The 24,113-nt window shown below is 45.8% G+C and overlaps 4 protein-coding genes across 5 annotated transcripts in view; 1 reads left to right on the forward strand and 3 right to left on the reverse strand.

Annotated features, from left to right (window-relative positions):
* The window catches only part of LOC6601638, a 39,969-nt gene extending 25,519 nt beyond the window's left edge, over nt 1-14,450 (reverse strand). For both annotated transcript variants that reach the window (XM_026985806.1, XM_026985805.1), the window contains exon 1: nt 14,218-14,450. The gene's annotated coding sequence lies outside the window, so the exon portion shown is untranslated. The remainder of the gene's footprint in view (nt 1-14,217) is intronic.
* LOC6601607 (vicilin-like seed storage protein At2g18540) lies at nt 10,860-12,440 on the reverse strand. Its single transcript, XM_026985810.1, has 3 exons — nt 12,289-12,440; nt 12,102-12,212; nt 10,860-12,032 (listed from the first exon to the last, which is right to left on the reverse strand). Exons 2-3 carry the CDS (start codon nt 12,148-12,150, stop codon nt 11,164-11,166), a joined length of 918 nt encoding a protein of 305 aa, XP_026841611.1. The 5' UTR covers nt 12,151-12,212; nt 12,289-12,440; the 3' UTR covers nt 10,860-11,163.
* Nucleotides 13,171-13,776, reverse strand: LOC6601608 (ribonuclease kappa). Its single transcript, XM_002026608.2, has one exon. The coding sequence runs from the start codon at nt 13,644-13,646 to the stop codon at nt 13,338-13,340; it is 309 nt and encodes a 102-aa protein (XP_002026644.1). The 5' UTR covers nt 13,647-13,776; the 3' UTR covers nt 13,171-13,337.
* Nucleotides 14,451-22,962: 8,512 nt separating the features above from the next.
* LOC6601609 (cuticle protein 16.5) lies at nt 22,963-24,078 on the forward strand (the record flags this gene model as incomplete). The annotated part of the gene is given in 4 exon segments (XM_026985663.1): nt 22,963-23,171; nt 23,173-23,200; nt 23,274-23,573; nt 23,643-24,078. Coding segments are annotated over 4 exon segments (870 nt in total), but the record flags the coding sequence as incomplete, so codon positions are not given.
* Nucleotides 24,079-24,113: the final 35 nt, after the last annotated feature.

The raw sequence follows: 24,113 nt of genomic DNA on the forward strand, positions 1-24,113 counted from the left end.
AGCCGCTGCTGCTGCTGCGTTAATTATATGTGCATTTAATGCTTTAATTAATGTTTTCTATCGGGACGCAGTGAAAGTTATAACCACTTAACGGGGAGATACTTTCAGAGATACAGATACACTGTATCTACTCATAAATACTCGTACAATTCAAATGGTAAGTGATAAACCCGCTAACTTGTTGTGCGTGTGCGTGTGCGTGTGCGTGCGCGCGTATTGGCCAAATATTCGCCAGCTGAAACTGAAATCGAATCGAAATGAGGATGAAATCGTGGCTCCGATCGAAAGTGCTGTCTATCTCTGGGGATCTGGGGATGTGGGCGATGGATCCACAAGTGGATTCGATTGTTCTCCATGACCTACAGATTAGGGAAAGAAATCACCGCAGATCTAGTGGATACGCTCCATATTCGGCAGTGAATGAAGAGGCTGCTGCCAACATCTTTGATCTATAATTTGAAGTGTTTCGGGAATGAACATTTGGAAAAATGCCAACTGAAACGATCGCGAACGGAAAGAATGTTGAGTAAGAGTATTTCCTCATATTCAAAGATCATTCTTATATGGAAAAACGATTAAAAGATGTTGTATCTTTCAGTAGAAAGGTTCCCCCCGATACAGTCAAGTCTTGAAATTGGTTCAATCTGCACAAAAGATGATAATCATTTTCGCCCAATCTGATTCCGCGATTCCGCTATCAAAGTAATATAAAAGTGGTGATTCGGTTCTCCATAGTTTGAATCGGTAATGAAACGGTAGTTTCCTTTCAAAATAAATTCGTTTAGAAAACTTGTATAGGCACGAAATATTCGTATAAATCAATCGCGTTTTATTGTTTAATTTCTATTCAAATACAGCCCAGGGCCACAATAAACAGACGCTAATTTAAACAAATGTTTTATTAATGAACAAACGATCGAGCTCTGTGCTAAAAGAACCATCCACTTCCATCAATATGGAATCAGGTGAATATACGCTACCTATAACCCATTCTATCTCAAGGGAACAAGGGCTTATCTCAGTGGAACAATGCGATCTATGGACAGGTTATTTCTGGGTTCATTCTGCACCTGCTTATTAGTGCCTGTTTCTATTGCTATTATCCATTATCCATCCACACAAAGAGGGAGATAGATGGCGATCGAAAGACTGAGGGAAATTTGCAATTTTAATGACGCTCGAGTAAGGTTTTCGCTGCTGAACCGAACCGCAAACCTTATATAACCTGCGCCGGAGTGGAGTGGAGTGGAGTGCAAACCTCAGAGAAACATCGCGGCGAGGGCTGGGGCTGGGGCTGAGGTTGGAGCCAGACTTGGTCTCGGACACGGCCTGGGTCTGTGTCAGTATCTCTATCTCTATCTCTTCTTCTGGCGTTAGGTCATAATGGCAACACACACACACACACAAACACACACACAGTTTATGGCCCAAGCGAAACGTGCACTTGGCCCATCCCCTGCACCCCGCGACACTCTCCTCCCAGTTTCGCTCGGACCATAAGCCATGCGCCAAGAAACAAGAAATTTCAATTTCAAATATAAAGCGTCTAACTTTCGCTTTCCTCCGCTGCATGGGCATGGAGAGACCCGACCGAGAGATCTCTGGGAGATTTCACGTTTCTCGCTGAGAATTCCAATTCCTTCGCGCAGTTACAGCATTTTGCAGGCAGGCAGGCAGCAATTAGCGGATAGACCGCAGGAATCCACACACAGAGACACACACAAATAATAAATCAAAACCCAATAAAAATTTAGCGAAAATTTGTTGCATGTGCTAATGCGAGAGATGTGGTTGTTGCAACCGGTTGCAGCCCAGCCAAAAAAAAAACAAAAAAAAAATAAAAGATAGAAACAAGCAGCGAAACCCCTTGCCCCAGCTCCAGCCACGAACCCCCGAAACAAAACTGCAAACGACAGCCAGACGACGACGACTTTCCATTTTCAAATGCTGTGTTTGCTGCAGTGTGGCAGGAGGCAGGACGGAGAGGAGTGTGTGGCGTGTGGCATGTGCTTTGCTGGGTCTGCAGCCTTCGGAGGGAGGTGGCAGCCACTGACCAGCACTGGCCGGCCACCGCAGCATCGACAGCAGCAGCAGCAACAGCAACAGAAGCAAGAGCAGCAACGGCAACGGCGACACAACAGCAACAACTTTTCATTTCGTTTTTCACGCGGCGCATGCCAAAAAAAGAGGAAAAAATAAAGAAAGAAGCAGCCAAACTGCCAAACCAGCGGAAAAGATTTCGATAGATAATCAAGTACGGGGAAAATGGAGTACCAGAGCTATGAGAAGCAATTGGTAACACGCTTTCCCATAGAAAGATAGAGAGATAGAGAGCTTCCCCATAGAAAGATAGAGAGAGAGAGAGAGAGACAGAGAGAGAGAGAAATACTCATTTCTTCATATGAATATAGGAATCTACGATATTAAATTCATGCTCATCCTTTTATCGAATGTGCTTTGTGGAAAATTGCGGTGTTTTTCTTATCGTTTTCCATGCTGCAGAAAGCGTACTCAAAGTTCGACTGAATCCGTTGGATATTGATGATTTTGGAAAACGTGGAAAACGCTGGCTGGCTGGATGGCTGGCTGGCTTCGACTTGGACTTGGACTCTTGGGCAATGTCTGAGCTCTGTCTACGCAGCTGGATGTCGTCTCTCTACCCCAACCCCAACACCATCACCATCACCAGGCTCTCCCCCGTCTCCCTTCTTCGAGTTGTAGTTGTAGTTGTAGTTGTAGTCGGAGTTGTGTGGCAAGTGGTAAGTGTTGACAATTTTCAGCAGTTGCTGTTGTTGTTTCTCTTTCTGGTTTTTGCTGTTGTTGTGGTTATAGGTTGACCGGTCTTTGCCTTTCACGTGAGCAAATAAAACGAAGAAGAAACGAAACAGCAACAATAGGGAGCATTAACCACCCCTCCCCCCTTATTTGGTGTTTCACTTGTTGCTGTTCTTATGGTGCATCCCCTCTCAGAGAGCGTATCTAGATTCTAGAGTGTACACCACTTCGATCGGATTACCTACATGCTATAGGCTATAGGCTATAGCATATGTGTCTCGTATGGACTCCGAATATAGCCATACTTTCTTGTTGTTTATGGCCATGCTGCTGGTGTCGTTAGACTCTCCTACGACGAGTACTGTCCACGCTTTTGCTTTTCACTCACAACCACACACAGAAATACACTCACATAGATACACATTTGTGCACACACTCGTGGATACATTCAAAGGCAAACAAATAATAATTGTTCAATGCCTTTTTTGGCCAAAAGACAGCGGAAATGTTGCTGTTGCTTGTTGTTGCTGCTTCTGCACTTGCAACAGAGAAATAGCGACACATCACATCGAAGGGTACGGGTAGGGGATGGGATCGGGGATGGATTTGTAAATAGTTTTAACTACTTTTCATGCACTAGTGGCTGGTGCAGAGTGGTTCGTTCGGTTCTGCCTCTCGAACGGAAACCGAAACCAAACACAACGAAACACACACAAATCCAAAGCCGCCAAAGCCAAAGCCAGAGCCAGAGCCAAAGCCAAAGCCAGAGCCGGTGGCAAATGCTGTCGATGTCTCGATGATGACTCAAGCATTAAATTCTAAAGGGTCTTGGGGATGGGAATGGGCTCGCGATGGTACGATGTCTCCACGGAAGAGGTCTTGTCTTCTCTTTGATTATGCGAAGCAACGCGAGTGTATTTCCGTTTGGAAATCCAACAGAAGAACACAAAAACAGAAGAACAGAAGAGACGTTGAGGGACTTTTGAGGTACTGAATCTTTGGGGGTGAGAGGATGGAGGGGTTGAATCGACGACTCTTGAGTGCAGCGGAAGCTGCTAAGGTGTTCAAGTAAATGCCCATCAAAATAGTTCCCACTTGTACAAAATGATTGTATCTTCATATATTGATTGGTAAGATCATAAATCTTACCGACATTTACTGCTGTTCTCTCCACATTTCTCTCTCTCCCTCTCTCTCTCTCTTCAAAATGCAACTCATTTTCAATTTCACATGGAAATATCAATTAAATTTCAGACGACAGGCTGGGCCCGGGGCTCCAACTTTAATGATGTTCTGGCCTGCATACGGCCCGCTGCATAGGGCCCTTGGTTATGGCCATAACCATAACCAATGTTGATTCAATCATTTATCATGTGGCCGAGAGAGACACGTGGGCAAACATTAGAGCGAAGAGCAAATAGAACACAAACACTCTCCAGAATCCACATGACGAAGCAGCCCCCAAAGGGTCTTAAGAGCAGTTTTTTGACCTCTTTGCGGCATCAACTAATTAACCGTTAACATTACTCGTACGAGTGCAACAGCAACAGTCACAAATTCAGACAAATTTCCTTACCTTACCGACTTTGACAGGTTGACGCCTTTGGGAAATTGTCAACGTCATCTAAGCCAAGCTAATGCTGATGGCTGGCCTTAGCTGTAGCTGTGTTGCTGTGTTGCTGTGGGGCATGCACATGTATATATCTTTTACCGTTTGTAAACTGTCATATTTCTTGCGGCAGCAGCAGCAGTCATCAATTTGTTACTATTTCGACATTCATTTGTGGATCTCTTGATGATTTCTGAATGACTTTCTGCTGATTCTGCTTTTGGCTTTGGGCTTTGCATAGTCTATGGGAGAAACTTGAAAATCTGTGCCCCAATGGTGGAGATAAGACTGGAATAATTGCCTCTCCTCAATGCCATCGAAAATTATGCAAGGAATTAAATAAGTTACGCATTTAAACTATTTCAGAGCCATTGCAGCCAAAGAATTCACGCAATTTCCTGTCCCCATTTGCAACGTTTTGTGTGGCATGCCAGGCAGCGAACGTTTTAACGACAAAATACTTGGACTTGTGGCTAATTACGCCACTCGCTACGGGAATCATTAACACATTTCTTAGTCATCATTCTTGGCCATGTTGTCTCCTCTCCTCTCCTCCCCTCTGAACTCTATCCTCTGTCTCTCTCTCTTTGCCAGAGAATTGACCCAATTTTCATGACGAATAAAATAACAGTAGCTGTCCACTGTTCCACTGTCCACTATCCCGAAACCCCGCCATCCTCCCGCACCACTCACCGTACACTCCAACGAAACGAAACTCAGGCGAAACGACAAGACTTTTACGCGCGCATTGAAATTAACATTTTTTGAACGATTTCTTCTTATTTTTTTGTGCAGAAAATACAGAAAAAACTACAACAACAAAACCGCTGACAGCTGCAATTGCCTGCCGGGGGAGAAGCAGGGGAGCATTGCGGAGAGGCGGCGCGGTAGAGCACTGCAATTAAATGTGAGATTAATTTGCGGATCAGCGGATCAGCAGCCGCTTGTGGTGGATGGAATGGATGTCATGCCCAGAAATGCCGAACGGAAAATGCAAGTGGGAGAGTGTGTCTAGAGGAGGGGGAGATGGAGATGTAGAAAAAGTGAGGGGAGGGGAGCGACGATAAATGGACCAAGAAATTAAAATCGGATTGGGGCTTGTGTCTCAGTCGTGTGTCAGGGCATTGGAGAGCGGTTAATGGGTGTACATATAAGTGGGTTGGTTCGGTCGGAAAATATATATCAAATATTTGTTGGCTCTAAATTGGTCGCCGATGCAAAAGAATATGCAAAAGAAAAGACATTGGGCCCGAAAAGCTGCGAAAAAGCTGAATAGAACTTGGAACTTTTTAAGAACAGGCTTCTCGTTAAGGTTCGTTAAATCTACAATCCAAATGATTTCCAACCGCCCCGCCCACAGCCTGCACTGTGGACACAGACCTGAACCTGAACTGAAGGCCAAAGAAAGGTGTCGCCGCCTCATTTGGTGCACTCCCCATCCAACACCCAACACCCAATACAGTGGAGTACTTTCAACGGAAACGCTTGGAAAGAGCAGACAAAAAACGCCTTCACCTCTGTCCGGCGGGGCCCAGCGCTAATGAAACGGTAAGCAAACGCCAGTAAAACGCCCTGTCCCGTCGCACAGCAATGAGGAAAAGCAAAGCGCAAGGAAAAGTGTCGCCCGTTGTAGTTGCTCATTGTCTCGTTCGACACGTTTGCAATTGCTCTGTTCGCTCGGCGGTTCACACGCTTTTTATGGCCAACACATTAACGTGGTTGCCGGCAAATGCTTCCATCATCTCTCTCTCTCTCTTTCTATTGCCAAACGATCAGCTGAAGCTGGAGATTGCAGTTGGAGGGGGAGGGGAAGGGGGAGCGGGAGCGCCAGCGGGCGATGATCATAATCATCGCATGAGCATGAGTGGCGGCAGAAGCAGCAGGCGGCAATTAAAACACGTGCGAAAGTAAAAAGTTTTACAGTTAACAAACAAAAACCAAATAAAACAGCAAGAGAGTTTAAAAGAAGCAGAACGACTATGAAATACCCTTGAAGATTCATGAATCCTATGGGAAATACATGTGGAATGTTCATTGGTATTGGGTATAACGAAGGCTTACAATAATTCTCGGTTGATTTGGAATAATGCGGCTGGCTCTCCCTGACTACCGCTCTCGCTTTCGTCATCTGCTCTCTCGTTTTTGGGCAAGAGGACGCGAGCGTACAGGCAGCCCAGCCGCCTTCGGATAGCTGTAGATTAAGCTACAAGAGGGTTGACTGGATTAAGGGACTCTCTGGAAAAGCTTTTTATTTGAAGCTTTGCCAACTTGCCTGCAAACTTTAAAGCCCCATCGAAAGAGAGGGTATCAAGAGCGAGAGAGATAAAGAGATGAAGAAGCACAATCGGACAAATGAGAAACAGTAACAAAAGTGCACATTTAAAAGCTTTCGCTGTCGCGTCTCTTCTCTCTTTCTCTTTGCTGCATTTATCTGCAGCAAACGAAACAAAATTGAGTGAAAATTGATATGAATGCAATTCTGATTATATACTTGGGAAGGCTTTTGCTTTTGCACTCCATGCCACTCCACAGAGAGCTCCAATTAAATGCAAATCAGGGCTGAAAGTGATCGTAAGTGATCGCCGCATGCCATGCCCATGCGGCTGCAAGCCCCCGCTCCAGGAACAATTAATCTCCGACCACAAGAAAAGAGATGAAATATTGGACAGTGTCGTGGCTTTAATTACTTTATTACGTTACGAGATTCCGCAAAAGCCAAGAGCCAAGAGAGCGGATGCTCTGGCAGCCAGGAAGAAATGCTCGTAAAGGAAGGATCGAAGGCGGTGGCCTTAGCGGTACTTTGACGTTTAACCAAAAGACAAATCGCTTACGCCCTGCTCTGCAAACCCTCTCCACTCCGCTCCCGACACGGATACGGGCCGAAGGAGGGGAGGAGAGGCCCGACATAACAATTTAGTGTAACGATATCTGTATGATACAATGTATGGGAGGTACTCGAGGCACCCATACGCCAGATACAGATACAGTGGGGCACTGCCTACTATGCATGAAAATAAATTTAACTTATAACAAAGGCTATGGCTAAGGCCACGCACAGTGGAACAAAGTGGAAACGAATTGAGTGGATAAGAAAGGGAAAAGAATCGGAATACTTCCACCCCGAAAGTATCCCGCCGATTGTCCCCCACAGATATATCCAGGCAGATTCCCATAGCTCTGGCAACACTGTACTGTGTCGCGTTTCAGTACGAAATTCGATGATGACCACACAGTCTGGAATGCAGAATGCAGCCGACACCAGAGGCAGCCGAGGCCACCTCCAACGGGCCATTGGGCCACAAACAAGAGGCGTGCCCCGGGTCCGGACCCAAAACTGATCCCCAAACGAAATGAGAATTAATATCTCTTTCTCTCTCTCTCTTTTGTTGACGGCAGAGGAAGGCCCGTAGTTCGTCAATGGAAAAATTAATTAAAAACTGTGCTGCTTCTCCAAAGAAAGTATCCCAAACTATAGAAATGGCTTATTACAATGATTACGCATACACGTACATAGACGTGCGATATACGAGAATCCATCAGTACATAGAGGATGGTGTGGGGTACGTGAGTTGCACAGACAAAATCGAATCGAATCGAATCGAAGAATAGGTGGAGCTGGAAGGCCTAGAACTAGTCTCGCAAATTTATTGGGGCAGAGCCGTAGAGCCGCAGAGCCGAAGCAGTGCGGAGTGTGGAGAATTGACCCACTGTTATTCTGAAATGGTTATAACTGCTCTTTGCTTGGCTAACTGTGGCAAGACCTCAATCCAGATACAAAACGCCGCTTGGCACGCTCTCAACGCTTTGCCTCTCTTTCTCTGTCTGCATTCGATTCCATTCGATTTGCTTACAAGGCAGAGACAGAGACTGAGATAGACAGAGGAAGAAGACAAACGACGGACCGGACCGGACCCCCAAAGGTAACTGGCCAAATAGTCTGCTGGCCAATTTGTTTAATTAGCGTACATTTCTTTTGTTGGTCTATTAAACAGCAGCCATGGATGAGCCCTGAGCGCTCCCTTAATCGCTCGCCAAGTGAGAGTTCATCAAACAACGCGCAGCAGAGGGAAAGTTTCATAAGTTTCATATTCTATAAACCCCGGAGTCAATGAACCGAGGAATTACTTGTAGGAGAATCACCACTGCCATTCGGGGAATCCACAATGACAAGCGTGTGGCGTGTGCATTCCAAAGGTCCAGCGACGCGGATGATGACAGTTCCAGAGAGCATCTATAGATTGCAGAATTCGCTATATTTTCCCTGTGTATTTCCCATCTCTCTCTCTCTCTCTCTCTCACTAAATGTGGAATCTAGAACGGAGTCCCAGCCAATTGTAGTGGCTGCTTCTACTCGACCCCCAGCGAATCTTATCAGAAGCAAACGCTAGTTGTTGCTGTGGCTATGACTGTGCCCGCCACTGATGCAAATATTTACATGTAGCGGCAGATAAGACGCGAGATCAAGCCACGTTGTAAAGCATCATTGTAAATCGTTGTAACAATATCATATTTGCTTAGCTAAAACACAGAGAAACGAATGTACGGCAGGGTGCGGGCGGTAGATACAGCTGAGGATCTTTCTATTTTATAGGGTTTTTCAATCTTTAATCTTAAGATTTCCCCATTCCCATTCAAGTGCGTACACGCCCCACCACGCCCGGAAGCATTCATGTTGTTGGCGGTGTGCAACTCCGGGGTGAATGCAGGTACTTTTACTTTAGAGCGATCTCTTTCTCCTACTCTCTGGGGCTCCGGCTGCTGCTGCTGCTGCTGCTGCTGCTGCTTGCATAAGACACAAAACATGGCACGGTGCTTAGACCGCAGCAGCAGCAGGCATACAGATGCATAGATACACGCCCCAAATAAGCCACTAAACCGGTGACACTCCACCTCATTCGCTGCACCTCCATCTCTATCGCAGCATGCTCCATGCACCATGCACCATGCCCCACTCCGTTCCACGATCTATGGCCGGAGAGCCTCCACGAGCCGCTAATTCAAACAAATTGCAGCATAAATGCATTATAAAAGGCAGAGGAGCAACATATCGGGCGACACAGTGTGACAGTAATAATGTCACTCGCACTGTCACGGGAATGGGGAGCATGGGGCAGGGAATGTATAGGGAAATGGATATACATATATATGTATCTGTGGCATGAAGAATGCCAGTGATAAATTAGCTAGCTTCAGCGGGCTTTCTTCTTCTACGAGCAAGTATGTGTGGGCATGGCACAGTGGGGGAAATATTCGAATGGAGAGCTAAAGAATCTGCAAGCATACCAGCGATCATTAGAACATGCAAACTATGAATGCAAAAGGAACTTATGGGGATCCCATCGTCATTTAGAGTATTTATTTCCAACAAATATTCGCTAATTGAATGCTCTGCTCCATTTGTCCACAAATTGCTTATTTATGGCAAACACTCATCATCAATGGAATGGAATCGTTAATTATCCGCAACATCCTAGCCCCATCCGATCCGATCTGATCTGATTCGACCCACTGTGCCGCTTTGCTGCAGTCAGCCGGCAGTCGGCAGTCGGCAGCCGGTGGCAGTGGCAGTGGCAGTGGCAGCCAGGCAAGTGTTTTGTTGCTTTCTTGCAGTTCAGCTCTTTGGCTGCAGCTAATTTGATTAATGATAAGCCGAGCTTAACTGACGACGATTGTGATTCATTATGTGCGCACAAGCCAAGCACACTTAGCGCAACAGTAACAGAAACAGAAACAGATACACAGATACAGATACATAGACAGATACAGATACTGGGACTGGGGCTAGGGCTGGGCCAATCTGCAATCTGGAAAAACTATCCATCGCCAAGTGGCAGTGCAGTAGCTGTAGCTAGTTTTCATTAAATAGAAATCTCCCCCCAAATCGAGGCAAAGAAAGAACATTACTTTATTGCAAAATAGACAACAAGTGCCCCTTGTCCATGCAACTCCTTCGCGGACAGTGGTCAAGGATTGTTTGTGCGGACAGTGGATTGAGGGGCTGATTGATGCGTAATTGAGGCTTCAATTGAATTCGTACTGTGATTGGGGAGCCGGGGGAGGGGGAGAGCGGTGGCAGGTTCTCTTCTGTTGGCACGGCTCGTTATCTATGATATACAATTCGGTTCGCACTGTGTGCTGCTTTTGATTTGATTATATGCAATGAGCCATTTCCTCTATGGCCCGCTCTAATGCATGCCCGCTCGAACAGAGCCCCAGAATGGAGCACCACTACTGTGGTGGTGCATTGGTGCACCGGCTGCTGTTGCACCTCATTTGGGTCAGAAAATATAAGAGCACACACATTTGTTGTGACTAGATGATTCATTTATAATGTGGCAGATATCTGTATCCGCGTGGTACTCATAATTAGATTTTCCCGACAGCAGAGAGAAACGAAAGACATGCACCGCGATGTTTGCTAGAAGATGGTATATGTAGATCTTATTATTTGGCTGGCTCTTTAACGCATTCTTCATTCAGGTTAATATTTGACCAACAGCCACAGCAATCTCTTGGTTTTTATTAAACATTTGCTCAAATTCATTTGAAAAGTGTGTGTAATATTGGTAGTTCTTGTATCGCATATCGAATACCTGGGTGTGGGGTGTGTTTGCAGTTCCAACAACAACAGCAAGTGTATTTCAGTGTATGTGGGGTTTTGTGGATGCCAAAGACATTTTCACAGCTGATTTTCCTGTGGTTCGGGGAAAAACTAACAAAATATAAGTGCGGTTTGTGGCAAGTGTGTGTGTGGGTCTTAGGTGGATGTGACAGACAGATTATGCCGTTAGGGCCTTCTTGGCCTTCTCTTTTTCGGCCTTTTCCTGCGCCTTCACTTTCTCCTCCTCCTTGCGCGACTTCTCGCGCTCCTTGCGGGCCTTTTCGCGCGCCTTCTCACGCTCCGCCTCCTCCTTTTCCAGCAGCTTCTCCCGCTCCTTGCGCTTCTTGTCGCGCTCCTTGTCGCGCTCGGCCTTGACCTTGGCCTTTTCCTTCGCGATCTGTTCGCGCTCCTTCAACTTCTCCTCGCGACGCTTTGCCTCCTCCTTCTCCCACTCGGCATAGGCTTCGCGTTCGACGGCCAGCTTCTGCAGCTCCGCCGCCTCCTTGTCGTCGAGGCCCCCTTCCATGTCCTTGTTCATCAGCTCCGACTCGCGGACCATGGCCTCTTTGGCCAAGCGAGCGCGCATGGCGACCTCCCTGGCCTCTACTGCATCCTGGTGGCGCTGCTCGCGGGCCTCCTTCTCCTCCTGGAGGCGCTCCTCCTCGATTTCAAACTCCTCCTTCTCCTCCTCGGTGTAGGGATATTCGGGCACGCCGGCGTACAATTCCAGCGTCATATACGACAGGTATATAGAGCCGATCAATGCCAACAGTCCGCTGAGCATGAACATGGAGTACTTGGAGTTCTTCGCCGACCATTCCTTCATAAAGTCGCCCTCGGGCTTCGGTAGATCGCTGAAGACGGCGTGCATCCCGCCGCTGGGGAAGAAGCCCGGCTTCGGCTTCGGGGGAGGCACCGGCTTACACTTGGGGGCCGTGCTCGGCTTGCTTGCCTTTGGTGGGGGGGCCTTCGGCGGCGGGGGTGGCGCCTTCTTACCAGCGGACAGATAACGGGTTGCGTTGAACAACAGTTTTCCGCTGCCGGACACTGGATAGGGTTGGGGGTTATGGGATTGGATTGGGCGATAGATTCAAACGGTGTGCGGGATTCACTTACTTCCGCTTTGGAGTCGGGCGGCCGTGGCGGCCATCAAAAGTCGCGACATCTCTCTTCCTTTTCTCACGCTTGCTTGCTTGCTTGCTTTTTGGTTTTCAGGAAAATGTGTGACTGCCAAAAGTATATAATGAATCGAATGAATCGAACGAAAAGGCACCAAGCGAAACCAAATCGAAGTCTAACTCACGGACTACTACATTCTCGATGTCATCCTTGCAACGGTTGAAAAACACTGAACCAGAACCAGACCAAGCGCAAGGGCAAGGGTTGCCCAACACTGTTCTGCTGCACAACCCGAAATGTATATAGTGTTGAACTTCCGCCAATTGACAAAACAAAACAAGTGGAAAACTTTTGAAAAAAATTGAAAAATTGAAAAATCGAAAAATAAAGTTAAACTTTAGTCTGAGAGCAACGATGATTTTTCACGAACGAAATGTATTATTGTTCGGTTGCTGCTGGAATGATAAGTTGAATACGACGTACGATCAGAGGGGTAGATGAAAGACTACTTGTGTAGTAAATCTGTAAATCGTATATATTTCATGGAAGTAATGCGAAAACTAAAGCAAAGACAACTTCTAGGTAAAGGTAGCTTCCAAATTCAACCTAAAAACGATCTCTGAGTCAGTCGGGCAGAGTGCATTCGGTGGTTGGGTGAGTGATAACACGTTAGATAAATAGATGCAGGTCTGAGCAACAACTAGAAAATCGTGTACAATAGTTTACACAACGGTACACAAAAGCTCCAAAAGATAAGCACAAAAAACAGAAAAGTGGAGCCATGATGGAAGAGCAGAACATCAGAGCATCAGAACTGAACCCACACCGCATTAGCATGTGGCAGGCAGGGAGAGCATTTCATGGAAATTTATGATGCCCCAAAGAGAACGAAAAAGGTGTCACGTGCGGTGCCAGCAACACCGAACACTTGTTAAAAATCGGTTAGTCGAGACGAATCGAATGCACAATACGCTAGGCTCGTAAAGAAAAAGTAGTTCGTGGATAAAGAAGTCAGAGCTAATCACAAGAAAAACACACACACAAACAAATAAACACAGAGAGAGAATGCGGTCAACAAACTTGTTTTGGTTCTGGTTTAACAAGTGGGTGGCAGTGCCAGTGGCTGTAGCTGGACTCCCACTCAGTGGGTGAGTGCGAGGGTGTTGGTGTGGGTGAATGGGTGGCACTGCCAGATGGCCAATTATAAAGAAAACAATATACAAAATAATTTATTCAACGCTGCAGCGAGGACTCCAAGGCACGCCGCTCCTTGGCTCTGTTCCGTTTAATGCAGCAGATCGAGAGGATCCCAAAGCAGAGGTAGAGCAAGGCGGTGACAAAACAGCGGATGGCCACCACCTGATAGGTTACATCGGCATGGGTTCTGAAATCCTCCAGACTATGGAAAATCGGCGTCAGGGGCAGATCATCGATCAGCGCCATCGAATTCAGGAGAAAGAATATCCCCATGAGGGTCAGCTGAATCACTGCCCACGCACTGATGAACAGGCAGAAAAAAGAACACTTTGGACCACAAACCATTTTCCTGAATCGAAATACGAAGTGACAAATTTACGAATTTACGAAATTCAGATCCAGTTTCGACAGTGAAATCTAGTACTGCTGACCGCAACAGGTGCACACAATACACTCCTAGAGTCTAGACTGTGGACCGTAATGAAAATGAAATGTTTCGGCCCCTGCGTCTAGGTCTCCGTGGACTGTGGCTCTAACCTTGTGCGATTTTAACGACATTCGAGATCTGTGCGGACGGATTGTGGAAGTTCATGTGCCTCTCGCTTTCGATTTGAGTTTGTTCAACCCGAATGGGTTGACGGCTTTTGGCTTCGATTTGTAGCATTGGATGGACAGACAGCTGACAGATGCAATGCCCACTAGAGGAGGAACGGAGCTCTTTCTATATATATCCATCCCTCTGAAATGTGGGCCATCCGAGGCTGTGATTCACTTAAGGGCTCTGCTCTGATCTCCTCTGCAAATAGCTTATGATTCATGCTCTAGAGAATAGGATTTCCTGCGTAATTTAGTCATATCTAAAGGCTGGGATTAGCTAATTTTAGTAGATAATTTAGCAATAATTAACACGACTCACCTCAAGTGGCACGAATCCAATCCACAAAAGAAACTCGCAAAATAATAACTTGCGGTTCGGTGGATCCGCAGAAGCAAAAGCAGAGGCTAAAGAATCCACTATTCAGTTTTTACAAGCTGGTGGAAAATCCGTTACAAACATCAAGTTGTTGTGAAAATTCGTATGTCGTTTTCGCAGTTGCTAAACCTTTTCAACACTTTGTTTTATACTTTTTTGCATTTTCGTTAATTTTTCTAACATTTTTGTTTGTTTTCGTTTGTTTGATTTTCTGGTTTGTGCTAGAAATGAATGAAAGATTTCGGATGAAACTTGCGGATTAATTGCGGACAAGAACTGATTGAAAAAATAAAGGGAAATCTTTCGCTGTGAAAATCTTTTTTGAGAGGAGACAGAACTTTGACTCTTAAATTACCCCTAAATGGGTCCCTTCAGGCAAATGCTGCAACTCCAAATTGAGCCGAGCTAATAAGTTTACGCAATCCGAGTCGGATCTCGGTTAGTAAGTCTTAGCTCCAGCCCCAGCCCCCAACAGACATGGGGGTCAAGTCCATTAAGCCAGACACAACATGCACAGAGCAGAGCCTATGGCAGAGCAAAGCAGACCTTGACATTAGGGCGTTTTGAATTTCGTTTCTCGGGCAACTTGGTTAACCGTTTTGTTTCGTTTCGAATTTCCTGCTCAAATCAATCAAAGCTCCGCTCCATTCCCCTCCACTCCGCTGCATTCAATCGAATTGCATTTACAGCTAAATCTAAAGCTTGGCTTCGATCATTTTCGTCCCTGCATTTCCACACACACACACGCTGTGGAAATATTTTACCGCATACGTAGCAGAAATATTGCACTATTCACTGGAATTTGTTTATGCTCGTATTCATCATTCGTTATAATAAATTTATAAATGCTGATAAGGCCTTGCGGCTGACTTTTTCTTTCGTTTCGCACGTTGAAACACTTGTTGAAACGCAGGGAACAAACAAATAGGCACACACAAATACACAAACACCGACTTACACGAGGTGGAGCTGCGCCTATGGACCGACTCCACACACAAATGACGCGAGTGGGAAGCACGGGAACACAAACAGCTAATACGTTAAAATGGGGAGCACGGGCTCCAACACAACCGACTCGCTCAACTATTTTGTTTGAATGTGACACGACTGTGGGGCTCAGAGATCCAATTTTAAATCAGCTGGCCGTTGGACCTGGCAGCTGGCAGACCCTCAGAAATATACCGAAACATACCGTAAATATACTGACGAATTCAAGTTATATTATAACAGAGCAAAATAGGTGCCGAAATATACGGTCTCATTTAAAAATATACCGATGAATTATTCAAATTCTTCGTTTTTGATATTCCGTCCAATATTACTAGCTAGATAGAACACTCAGTCCTGCCCACATAATTTTATCCGACCAATGAATCAATTTTCTACTTGACTGGCTTATTTTAAATACTTGTTCTTATTGGATCTTATCCAAAAACTGGTTTTATCGAAAATGGTGAAACAAATAAAACCGAAGCCACCAAGTGAAGCCCGCTTCGATCATGTTTGAGGCGAACCAGTTGGTTTGACGTGGAGTTAGAGAAGAGAAAAGGGGAGTTTAGCGTAGCTAAATGAATACCCTATACCTTTATTTGCGGAATTTTATTTAGAAATTCAAAAAATTCCACAAATAAATTCGATATATATAAAAATGTACCCAAATATACGGAACTAAGAAACGAACTACGCAACAACGGCAGTAAGAAGTACTTGCGAAAACCGAAGTATAGGGTACTATCCTCATCGACCCTTGTAGGGAATAAGAACATAATGTAATATGAACGCTGGAAATTTCATAAATTATAAGTGCACTTAATAATCTCTCTCGCTGTGGGAGCAGAGTGGTCTGATTAACCCTGTTAGCGGAGCTTGCCATTCATTTTGCATGCGAAAAGGTTACAGTTGAAAGGCTGCCCACAGCCACCAGCTACAGACCCACCCACGCCTCCGAATGCAGGTGGAAAGCATTGTCCTTCGAATGGAAATTTATGCAGAATTTGTGTCATTTCAATTTCGTGGAAAGGCCAAAGTTCACGTTGAAATGTTTTAAATGTTATCTATCGCCGGCAGCTGTGCTAGTTTTCTGTTGTTCAAGAACGCAGACGTCCTTGGCTGGCAAAAAGGAAGTCATTCCTTTAGAGAGATTCATTCATATAGAGAATCTCATTGTATAATAATAGATCATATAGGACAACCTCATCAAACTGGAAGAAGGGATGTTCTACCTTAACCTATAAGACCTATAGAGAATGGATATGGATACTCCAAACATCCTCTCAATCAAACATCCCTTACAGACACAGTATTTTCGTTCTTTTTATTTTCTATTAATCTTCATTCCCAATATATCTTATAAGCTAGTTTCTTCGTAATGTATTCAATTTACTAGGCCATTCTTTTGCGCTACGCAAATCTCCCGCACACCAAATTGGACAAATAATCAAAGCCCCAGCTTTTATGGCAAATTAATCGCCGAGCCGCTGCTCAAACGCTATTTAAACATTATTAAAAGCAGATCGCTGTTCGATCGCTCTTCGATCACTGTTCTATTCGGAATTGGTCAAATCAGCTTAGCAGCTGTTATATACATACTATATATGGCCATCGATCCATCGATCGATCGATTTCACATCGCTGTTCACGGATTTCCGCTCCCAAGCTACTAGAATTTCCAGGCCTGCCTGCCTGATTAGGCGTGGTGCCGAGTGGCGTCTTAGAGCGGGTCATTTGATACAGAAAAGAAAGGATGGCTGGCTAGGCTGTAGCTGTAGGAGGAGCGATTAGCATGTTAAACAAAAGGTTCGGTTCTGTCGGTTTGCTTAAGGCAGTCGGCTGCCTAAGGTCTATAATTAAGCGACATAAACTTGGGTATTAGGCGCTAAATATACAAAAATAAAGCTCTGCATCAGAGACAGTGCGCCTGTCTCTCCACTCCGCGATTTGCATAACTGTTTGGCTGGGCCACGCACTTGGGACTTGGTCATGGGTCTGGGTATGGGTCTAGGTCTGGTTGTTTGGCTGTTTTGTCCGTCTGTGGGTCTAACTATGTTTCTGGGGTCTGGGGTCTGTGGCTGTGGGTCTTGGGCTGCATTCAGAACCAGACGGACGGCAACTAAAAACGGAGGCAAACACACACAGTCGCACTTTGGGGCATGGCATGCACATGCACATGCACCTGTCCACATAAGCGGCCATCGTGAGCCACCGCCGTTGGGCTTTCATTTGCTGCTAAGAAAGAGTAAACAGGGCGAGTCGCTTCTTCTTACACGGATGCGCTTTCCAAAGGAGGTTCTATCACCGCTTAAGCATCCAAAAATAAGCGGAAATGGAGTAGAGTGTCGCCCAATGATGAAACTCTTGAAAATAAATGGAAAATGATTCTTTGATGATTGGCATCAACTTGAAAATACTTTAAATATTTATTCCTCGCTTTCCAGCATATTTAAGTATTACAGGGTATTTACTTTTCGACCAACCACACTGTCTTCATTCTATTTTCGTAAAACACAAAAGAATTTCCATCAATAATGTCAATAGTACTGCCACAACAACAACAACAACAATGAGATCGGGACACTCCTTCTGGCTTTGGGCTTTGGCTTTGGGTCCCGCCTCGGGTTCTTCTTCTGTTTTCGTTCTGCCGTCGTCGGCGTCTCTGTCTCCGTCTGCGCCTCCGTCCGTGCCGTACAGCATTGGAGACGAATTATGGCCATTAAAGCTGCTTGGGGTTTTAAGTTATTAGGCAACTTGAATTTCAAACTGCACTTGACGCTTGTCAGACAACAGCAGCAGCAGCACCAACACCAGCACCAGATACACACCCCACCCATACAGAGGCACTTTATGCAAGAAGTCTTCTTTTGTTGTGCACCAAGATTTGGTTGAATTTCACTTAACGGAAAGGCCTTAAAACCAATTAGTCCCTCAATCAATGATTTTCCAGAGAGGGGGCGAGGCAAGCCTTGTGTTTAATATTATATTTTAAGGTCAGTGGGCGGATAACCGAAGCCAACCACCCAAAAACCCACCCACCTATGAAACCATTCACTCAGTCATCCGTCACCTGTTGACTGCTTGTGGTTGGAGGGGACCCCTTTAGGCACCCTTTAAATCGTTGACATCGCCCAAACAGATGGCTCATGGGACTCCCGTCTCTGCCTCCGACTCCGTGTCCGTGTGCATTGCTTATACACCGTTAGCTTCAGTGACTTTGATCTATATTTAAGTTCGGTTCGCAATATTGATTATAGGGTGACTTTTGTGGAAATGCTATGAAGGGGAATCGATAAATGAATCTCAAACTCCAACTTTCGATGCTAAAATTTTTGAATAGGAGTTTAGAAAATTAGTCTGCTCATATAAGAATTAATTTAATTAATCCAGAGGTGAGAGCCTCACTCGCATCACGGGGCTGGTGCACCCATTTCTCCCACAAGGACATCAAATGTTACTGGAATTTTTCCAAAATGCATTTTTTATATAATTTTTTGTTTTATTTAAAGTAAATGCCAAATTCATTCAAAAATCCCAAAAACTATTTTTTTTTGTAATTTAATGTTCATTCATTTCTCTCACACACTCTGCCTTCTTTTCCCATAAGGTTTCACCGATCTACTAACTAGTCATTGCCAAAACGAGTGGCCTCTAGATAACTAATAATAACTAATAATAATAGCTAAAACTAGTTTTCCAAGTAAGCAGCCACAATGAAAGGGGGGAGCTGAGCATTATAGCAAGATTGTAGTTTACTTTTGTAATAGACAAATAATTGGTGCTGAATAAATTTTCTATAGGATGGGCAATTTTAAAGGGAGCAGATAGATGGCATTATTGTTAAAAAAATATTTAAATATTAAAAAAAAAAATTAATTTAAATAAAATTAATTAATTTGTCTACATGTTAATTACGCGATGGTTACACATTTGCTACATTTGAACTACATATTTATGTAATTATCTAAGGTGACATCCGAAGGGGAAATGTTACGTCTGTTGACAAGCTTGGCCGCTTTTTTTTCATATAAGCCCCATGGAAGCGCCAGCGTGAAAAACCTCCGTTATCCATATATAAACACGCCTTTTTTCCATTTTTGAAAAAATTTAGATTGTGATGCCAATCGATCGGAAATTCGATATTGATCAGGATTGAGATTATGAATCGGGGCTGGACCGGGGCCGCAAAATGGCATTTCTACGCGATTTTGACATGGCCCGAAGCATACAAAAGTATGCAATGCTTTACAATATTACGTCAAAATGCATATATTTTACATTCTCATCTTACATTACATATATGCAAGAGACATGTGTAGGTCGCAAAAGAAGGGCATCATCAAATGGAAGAAGAAGAGTCGTTTCGAAACGCGCGACATCTAGCTACTTTAAAGCGAAGCTCTAAACATTTACTGGATATCAAGAAAATTTAAAAACTTGCGCGCAAATAGTGCCGATAGAGGCACCCTTGCTGCGACTCTCAACGTTCCCGCACGCTTTTGTTTGCCTTTTGTGGACTTCCTGTTCTCCTGTTGAGGAATCGCTGTGGATGTGGAACCGCTGTCCCTAACCTGCATTTTGCAAACCACAGGTCGCTGATTAGAGCGACAATGCCCTTGTTATCCTCATGGCCTGTGCTGAGGTCGCAAATCAAAATCTTAACCAGAGCCTGCAGTTCCGCCTGCTCAAGTATCCGCATTTGATCAGCGATCGCCGGCTGGCAGTCAATCCAATGTGCAGCAGCGTTTGTACAGCGATAACCAAGAGGGTCGGGTCCCATCACAGAACATGCAGCACAGCACCCACATACCCAGAGTTGGAAACTTTTCAGTTCCTCCAGCACACGTCCAATCCCGTCCAATTCCACATCCACAGCAGCATCGCACTCAGTTCTCCCATTATCAAGGCAATAATCGTTTCCCAACCGACCCGACAGTCTGAATGCAGTCATCCCATAAACAAGCCACGAGCACGACTCCTGGTCTGTCGGTCAACGACAGCGGCGCGAGAAACGACACCAAAAGCCCAGACCAGACCAATTCATGATTGGAAACTGTCATTGGTTCGCCTTCCATCTGAGATTGCCAAATGCAAAACGCCGGGCAGCACCAAAATACCCCCGTCTCTGTAGCAACACCAGAGCCAGCTCGGGGGCTCTAACTTTGTCAGCTCCACATTCATATCCATTTTCATTTCCATATCCATGTACACGCTGATTCATTCATTAAATTCAGGCAAAGCGTCATAAATGCCACGCATTTTTTAGCTGTTCTGCTCCTTCGCGTCGTTGATTTTGCCATTTGTTTCTGATTTAATTAAGCAGCGTTTGTCCATTTTGCAATGTTTCTGTTTTTTGTATTTCGGGATACCCTTACGGGGAGTACCATAGTTTTTACTTGAGGTGTGCCAAACATACAGAAGAAGGGTATATTTTTGGATAGGTTGTTGTGGGAAGATGGAATTCTATTGAATGTAATGGAATCGTTTGGCTGCATCTGCCATCTGCTAGGGTATTCGATCCTTCGGAGTCCGAGTCAAGATGTTGTTGGTTGTTGCATTACATGTAACATTTGCAAGTAAAATGCGACAGGAGCCGGAGCCAGGCACTAGAAGCGATCGTGGTGTTAATTAATTGAATTGATGAAAAATAAAGCATACGCCGCGTGGAACACGCGCACAATGCGAGAGAGGAATTTGTCGAATGCGAGAGGCATTGGGAAAGCAAGCTGAAACGAACGCTGAACGCTGCCCCGACTCAGACTTGTCCACTGGTTAATTAGGCCCGTCATCCAAAATCCAAAATCCTAAAAATTTTGCACTCATTTGGAGCGCACGCCGCCCGATCACCAAATCGAGCCATCGGACTTGTCTTGGCCCGATCAGAGCGGGGTCGGATGGTGGCGGGGGGGGGGGGGGGGGTTGTGCTGTGCGCTCTCCTTAAAGCGGCATTTTGTGTGGTAATTTGGCATTAGGAAGGGCGGCAAGCCTTCTATGCGCAAGCTCGAATGGATTGGAACGGAGCAGAATGGATCCCGAACTGAACAAACTCGTAAAGCGATTGGTGGAAAATTGCTTTCCACGTCGGCCAAATGTGGGGCATGCAGTGTGGCTTCAATGGAAATCTTTTATTTATAAACCGTGGCCAAAACGAAACCGGAGTTTCGGAGTGGACATGGAACACTTGTTTGGTTTGGCAGTTGCCGATGTTAGCAGCAGCAATTGTTGCTATTGACTTAATATTTGCTAATAGATTTCACATAAATCACATTCCATTGGCATGATTTATGCATGAACCCCACTCACAAGTGTCTTTCACTCTCTCTCTCGCTCATTCTAGTTCTCTTTTGGTGTCTCTATCTCTGTCTCTCTCTTTCCTTGTGAGTTAAGTATGTATCGCAACCTAAGAGTAATATGCTTTTTTAGTGGCTGTTGATGATGACGTGGCCTCTTGAGAGGAGGCCTCAGCCAAAGCTGTTGCAAGCTGCTTTCTGAGACGGGTAACATTGCTGGAAGTCTTGGAATTTTTGCAAATTTCGGGGGCTTTTAGCCTTTTGGTAGACTCACCGAAAGCTTTTCCTGGTTGGAGAGAGCGATTCCAGGTGAAACTTCCTTTTTTCATCGATTCTACCAAGCCTACAAATCCTTCTCTCATACTGGGAAATCATTTAACATCATTTTACTACCATTCGCACTTCTGTAATCCCAAAAATCTCGAATATGTCTTTCAATTCTTGAAAAATAATATATATACATACAGGAGTTTTGTTGCCATCATTCGTTTTTCGCCGATAATCTACTCGCAACAATTTGTTAGGCTCTCATGAATGATCTTTTTAGAAGAATACATTAATATTTTTTGAAGTAATCGCAGCATGTCATCGATTTATACCCTCGCCCACCCCAAATGCAATAAAAAGTCCCACGTACCGTCAGATGCTGCCGCATAGATTGCAGCGGGAGAAGGGGCTAGTGCAATGATTCCTAGCCAAGTGTCCTCGACTCAGACTTCGACTGCGACTGCGTCTGTGATGTGGCGTGGCCGCAGACAACTGTTATGGCCATCAAATATGGTCAAATGTGGCACGCTGCGGCATTCGAGGCACGATAAAGATAAATATGAAGCCTGGGATTGTTGAATGTTCGATTTGGCAAGCGCGGCCATTATGCAATTTGGGGAGAATTTTCGAGCCACACCAGACGACAGCCCCAGCCCCAGTAGGCGGGTCGAGAATTGTTGCGAGAACAATTAGACGACATTCTCCAAAGGCTAATTAAGTTGTTAGTGGCAAGGTTGGGTGGGGTGCGGGCCAAAGCATTCTGATTTAGGCTTCGGACTGATTAGATGGGGTGGTGCCGCGGGGCTGGCCGGCTGTCCAAATTGGGGAGTTAATCAACGAATTCAATTAGCGGAGGCTTTCTAATTCGAAACTCCCCAGTGGAAATACATCTCCAGACACAGGTCTGCCTTTCCTGCCACACAGCCTGCCGCAGCGAAGCCTTTGCCGGCAAGTGGTCTGCCTTGCCAGATCGTTGCGTCATCAGATCGGAGCTCCATCGAGGCACAGTCCCAGCCGCAGCCGCAGCTTCTTGCCCCAACCGCCAGCAACAACAGCATCCACGAGAATTGCATTCATGCATCGTCCACTTCAGCCAGATACTTCACAAATTGGTGCTGTTGGCCCGCTTTGTTGACTGTTTTGTCTGACGCTCAGCTCAGATCGAAATCGTTTGGCTATCTACTCGAGCCATCTGTCCGCAGTGTCCGCACTGCCGCTCTGTCCGATCGTAGCTCTGTCCGTTAAGAGTGCGTGGATCGGATCGCATCGGATCGGATCGGTGTGCACTATAAAAGTAACGCAATGCACGCAATCCATTTACAGTTGCAGTTCTCCCTCGAAGCCAAGCGAATCTAAGCCAAGCAGACATGAAACTATTGGTGAGTCGAGCAGCACGATCGACAGGATCGGATCAGCGGGATGCTTATAGATCTCTCTTTGTTGCTCTGCCAGATTCTTACCACCACGCTGCTGGCTGTGGCCAGTGCCGCCCCCGGACTACTCGACTATGGACTGGGACACACGGCGCCTGCCATCAGCTACGGACATGCTGCCCCAGCGATCAGCTATGCCCCAGCTCCGTCCTACAGCTATGCGGCACATGCTCCGTCCTACAGCTATGCGGCACATGCTCCGTCCTACAGCTATGCTGCTCCCGCGGTGGTCAAGTCGTATGCGGCGCCTGTGGCAGTGGCTGCTCCAGTGGCTGTCAAGTCGTATGCCCCGGCCACCAGCTACTCTCATTTCAGTTCGGTACGGAGAAGCTCTTATGTCCGGAGCCTGTTAAAACTAATTTAAACTAATCTCCTTGTTCATCCACAGGTTGTTTCCCATGCCACGCCCATTGTTAAATCATATGCTGCTCCGGCCATTAGCTACGCTGCACCTGCCGTAGTGAAGTCATACGCCGCCCCAGCCATTAGCTACGCAGCGCCTGCCGTAGTGAAGTCATACGCCGCCCCAGCCATTAGCTACGCAGCGCCTGCCGTAGTGAAGTCATACGCCGCCCCAGCCATTAGCTACGCAGCGCCTGCCGTAGTGAAGTCATACGCCGCCCCAGCCATTAGCTACGCAGCGCCTGCCGTAGTGAAGTCATACGCCGCCCCAGCCATTAGCTACGCTGCACCGTATGATGACCACTATGGTTATCACTAAGCGGACGCTGCTCCATCAGGGGATGGGGATGGACGCGGATCAGGTCGAGAATCCAGTTGTGAGGCATGGAGCGGCAGCAGCCGAGGCACGTTCTTCCTTTAGTATTTCCCACAGTCCAAAAGTAGTCGAAATCCTTCT

Source organism: Drosophila persimilis, unplaced genomic scaffold, assembly GCF_003286085.1.
Source record: "Drosophila persimilis strain 14011-0111.01,24,50 unplaced genomic scaffold, DperRS2 tig00000002-arrow-pilon, whole genome shotgun sequence".
Classification (NCBI taxonomy): Eukaryota; Metazoa; Arthropoda; class Insecta; order Diptera; family Drosophilidae; genus Drosophila; species Drosophila persimilis.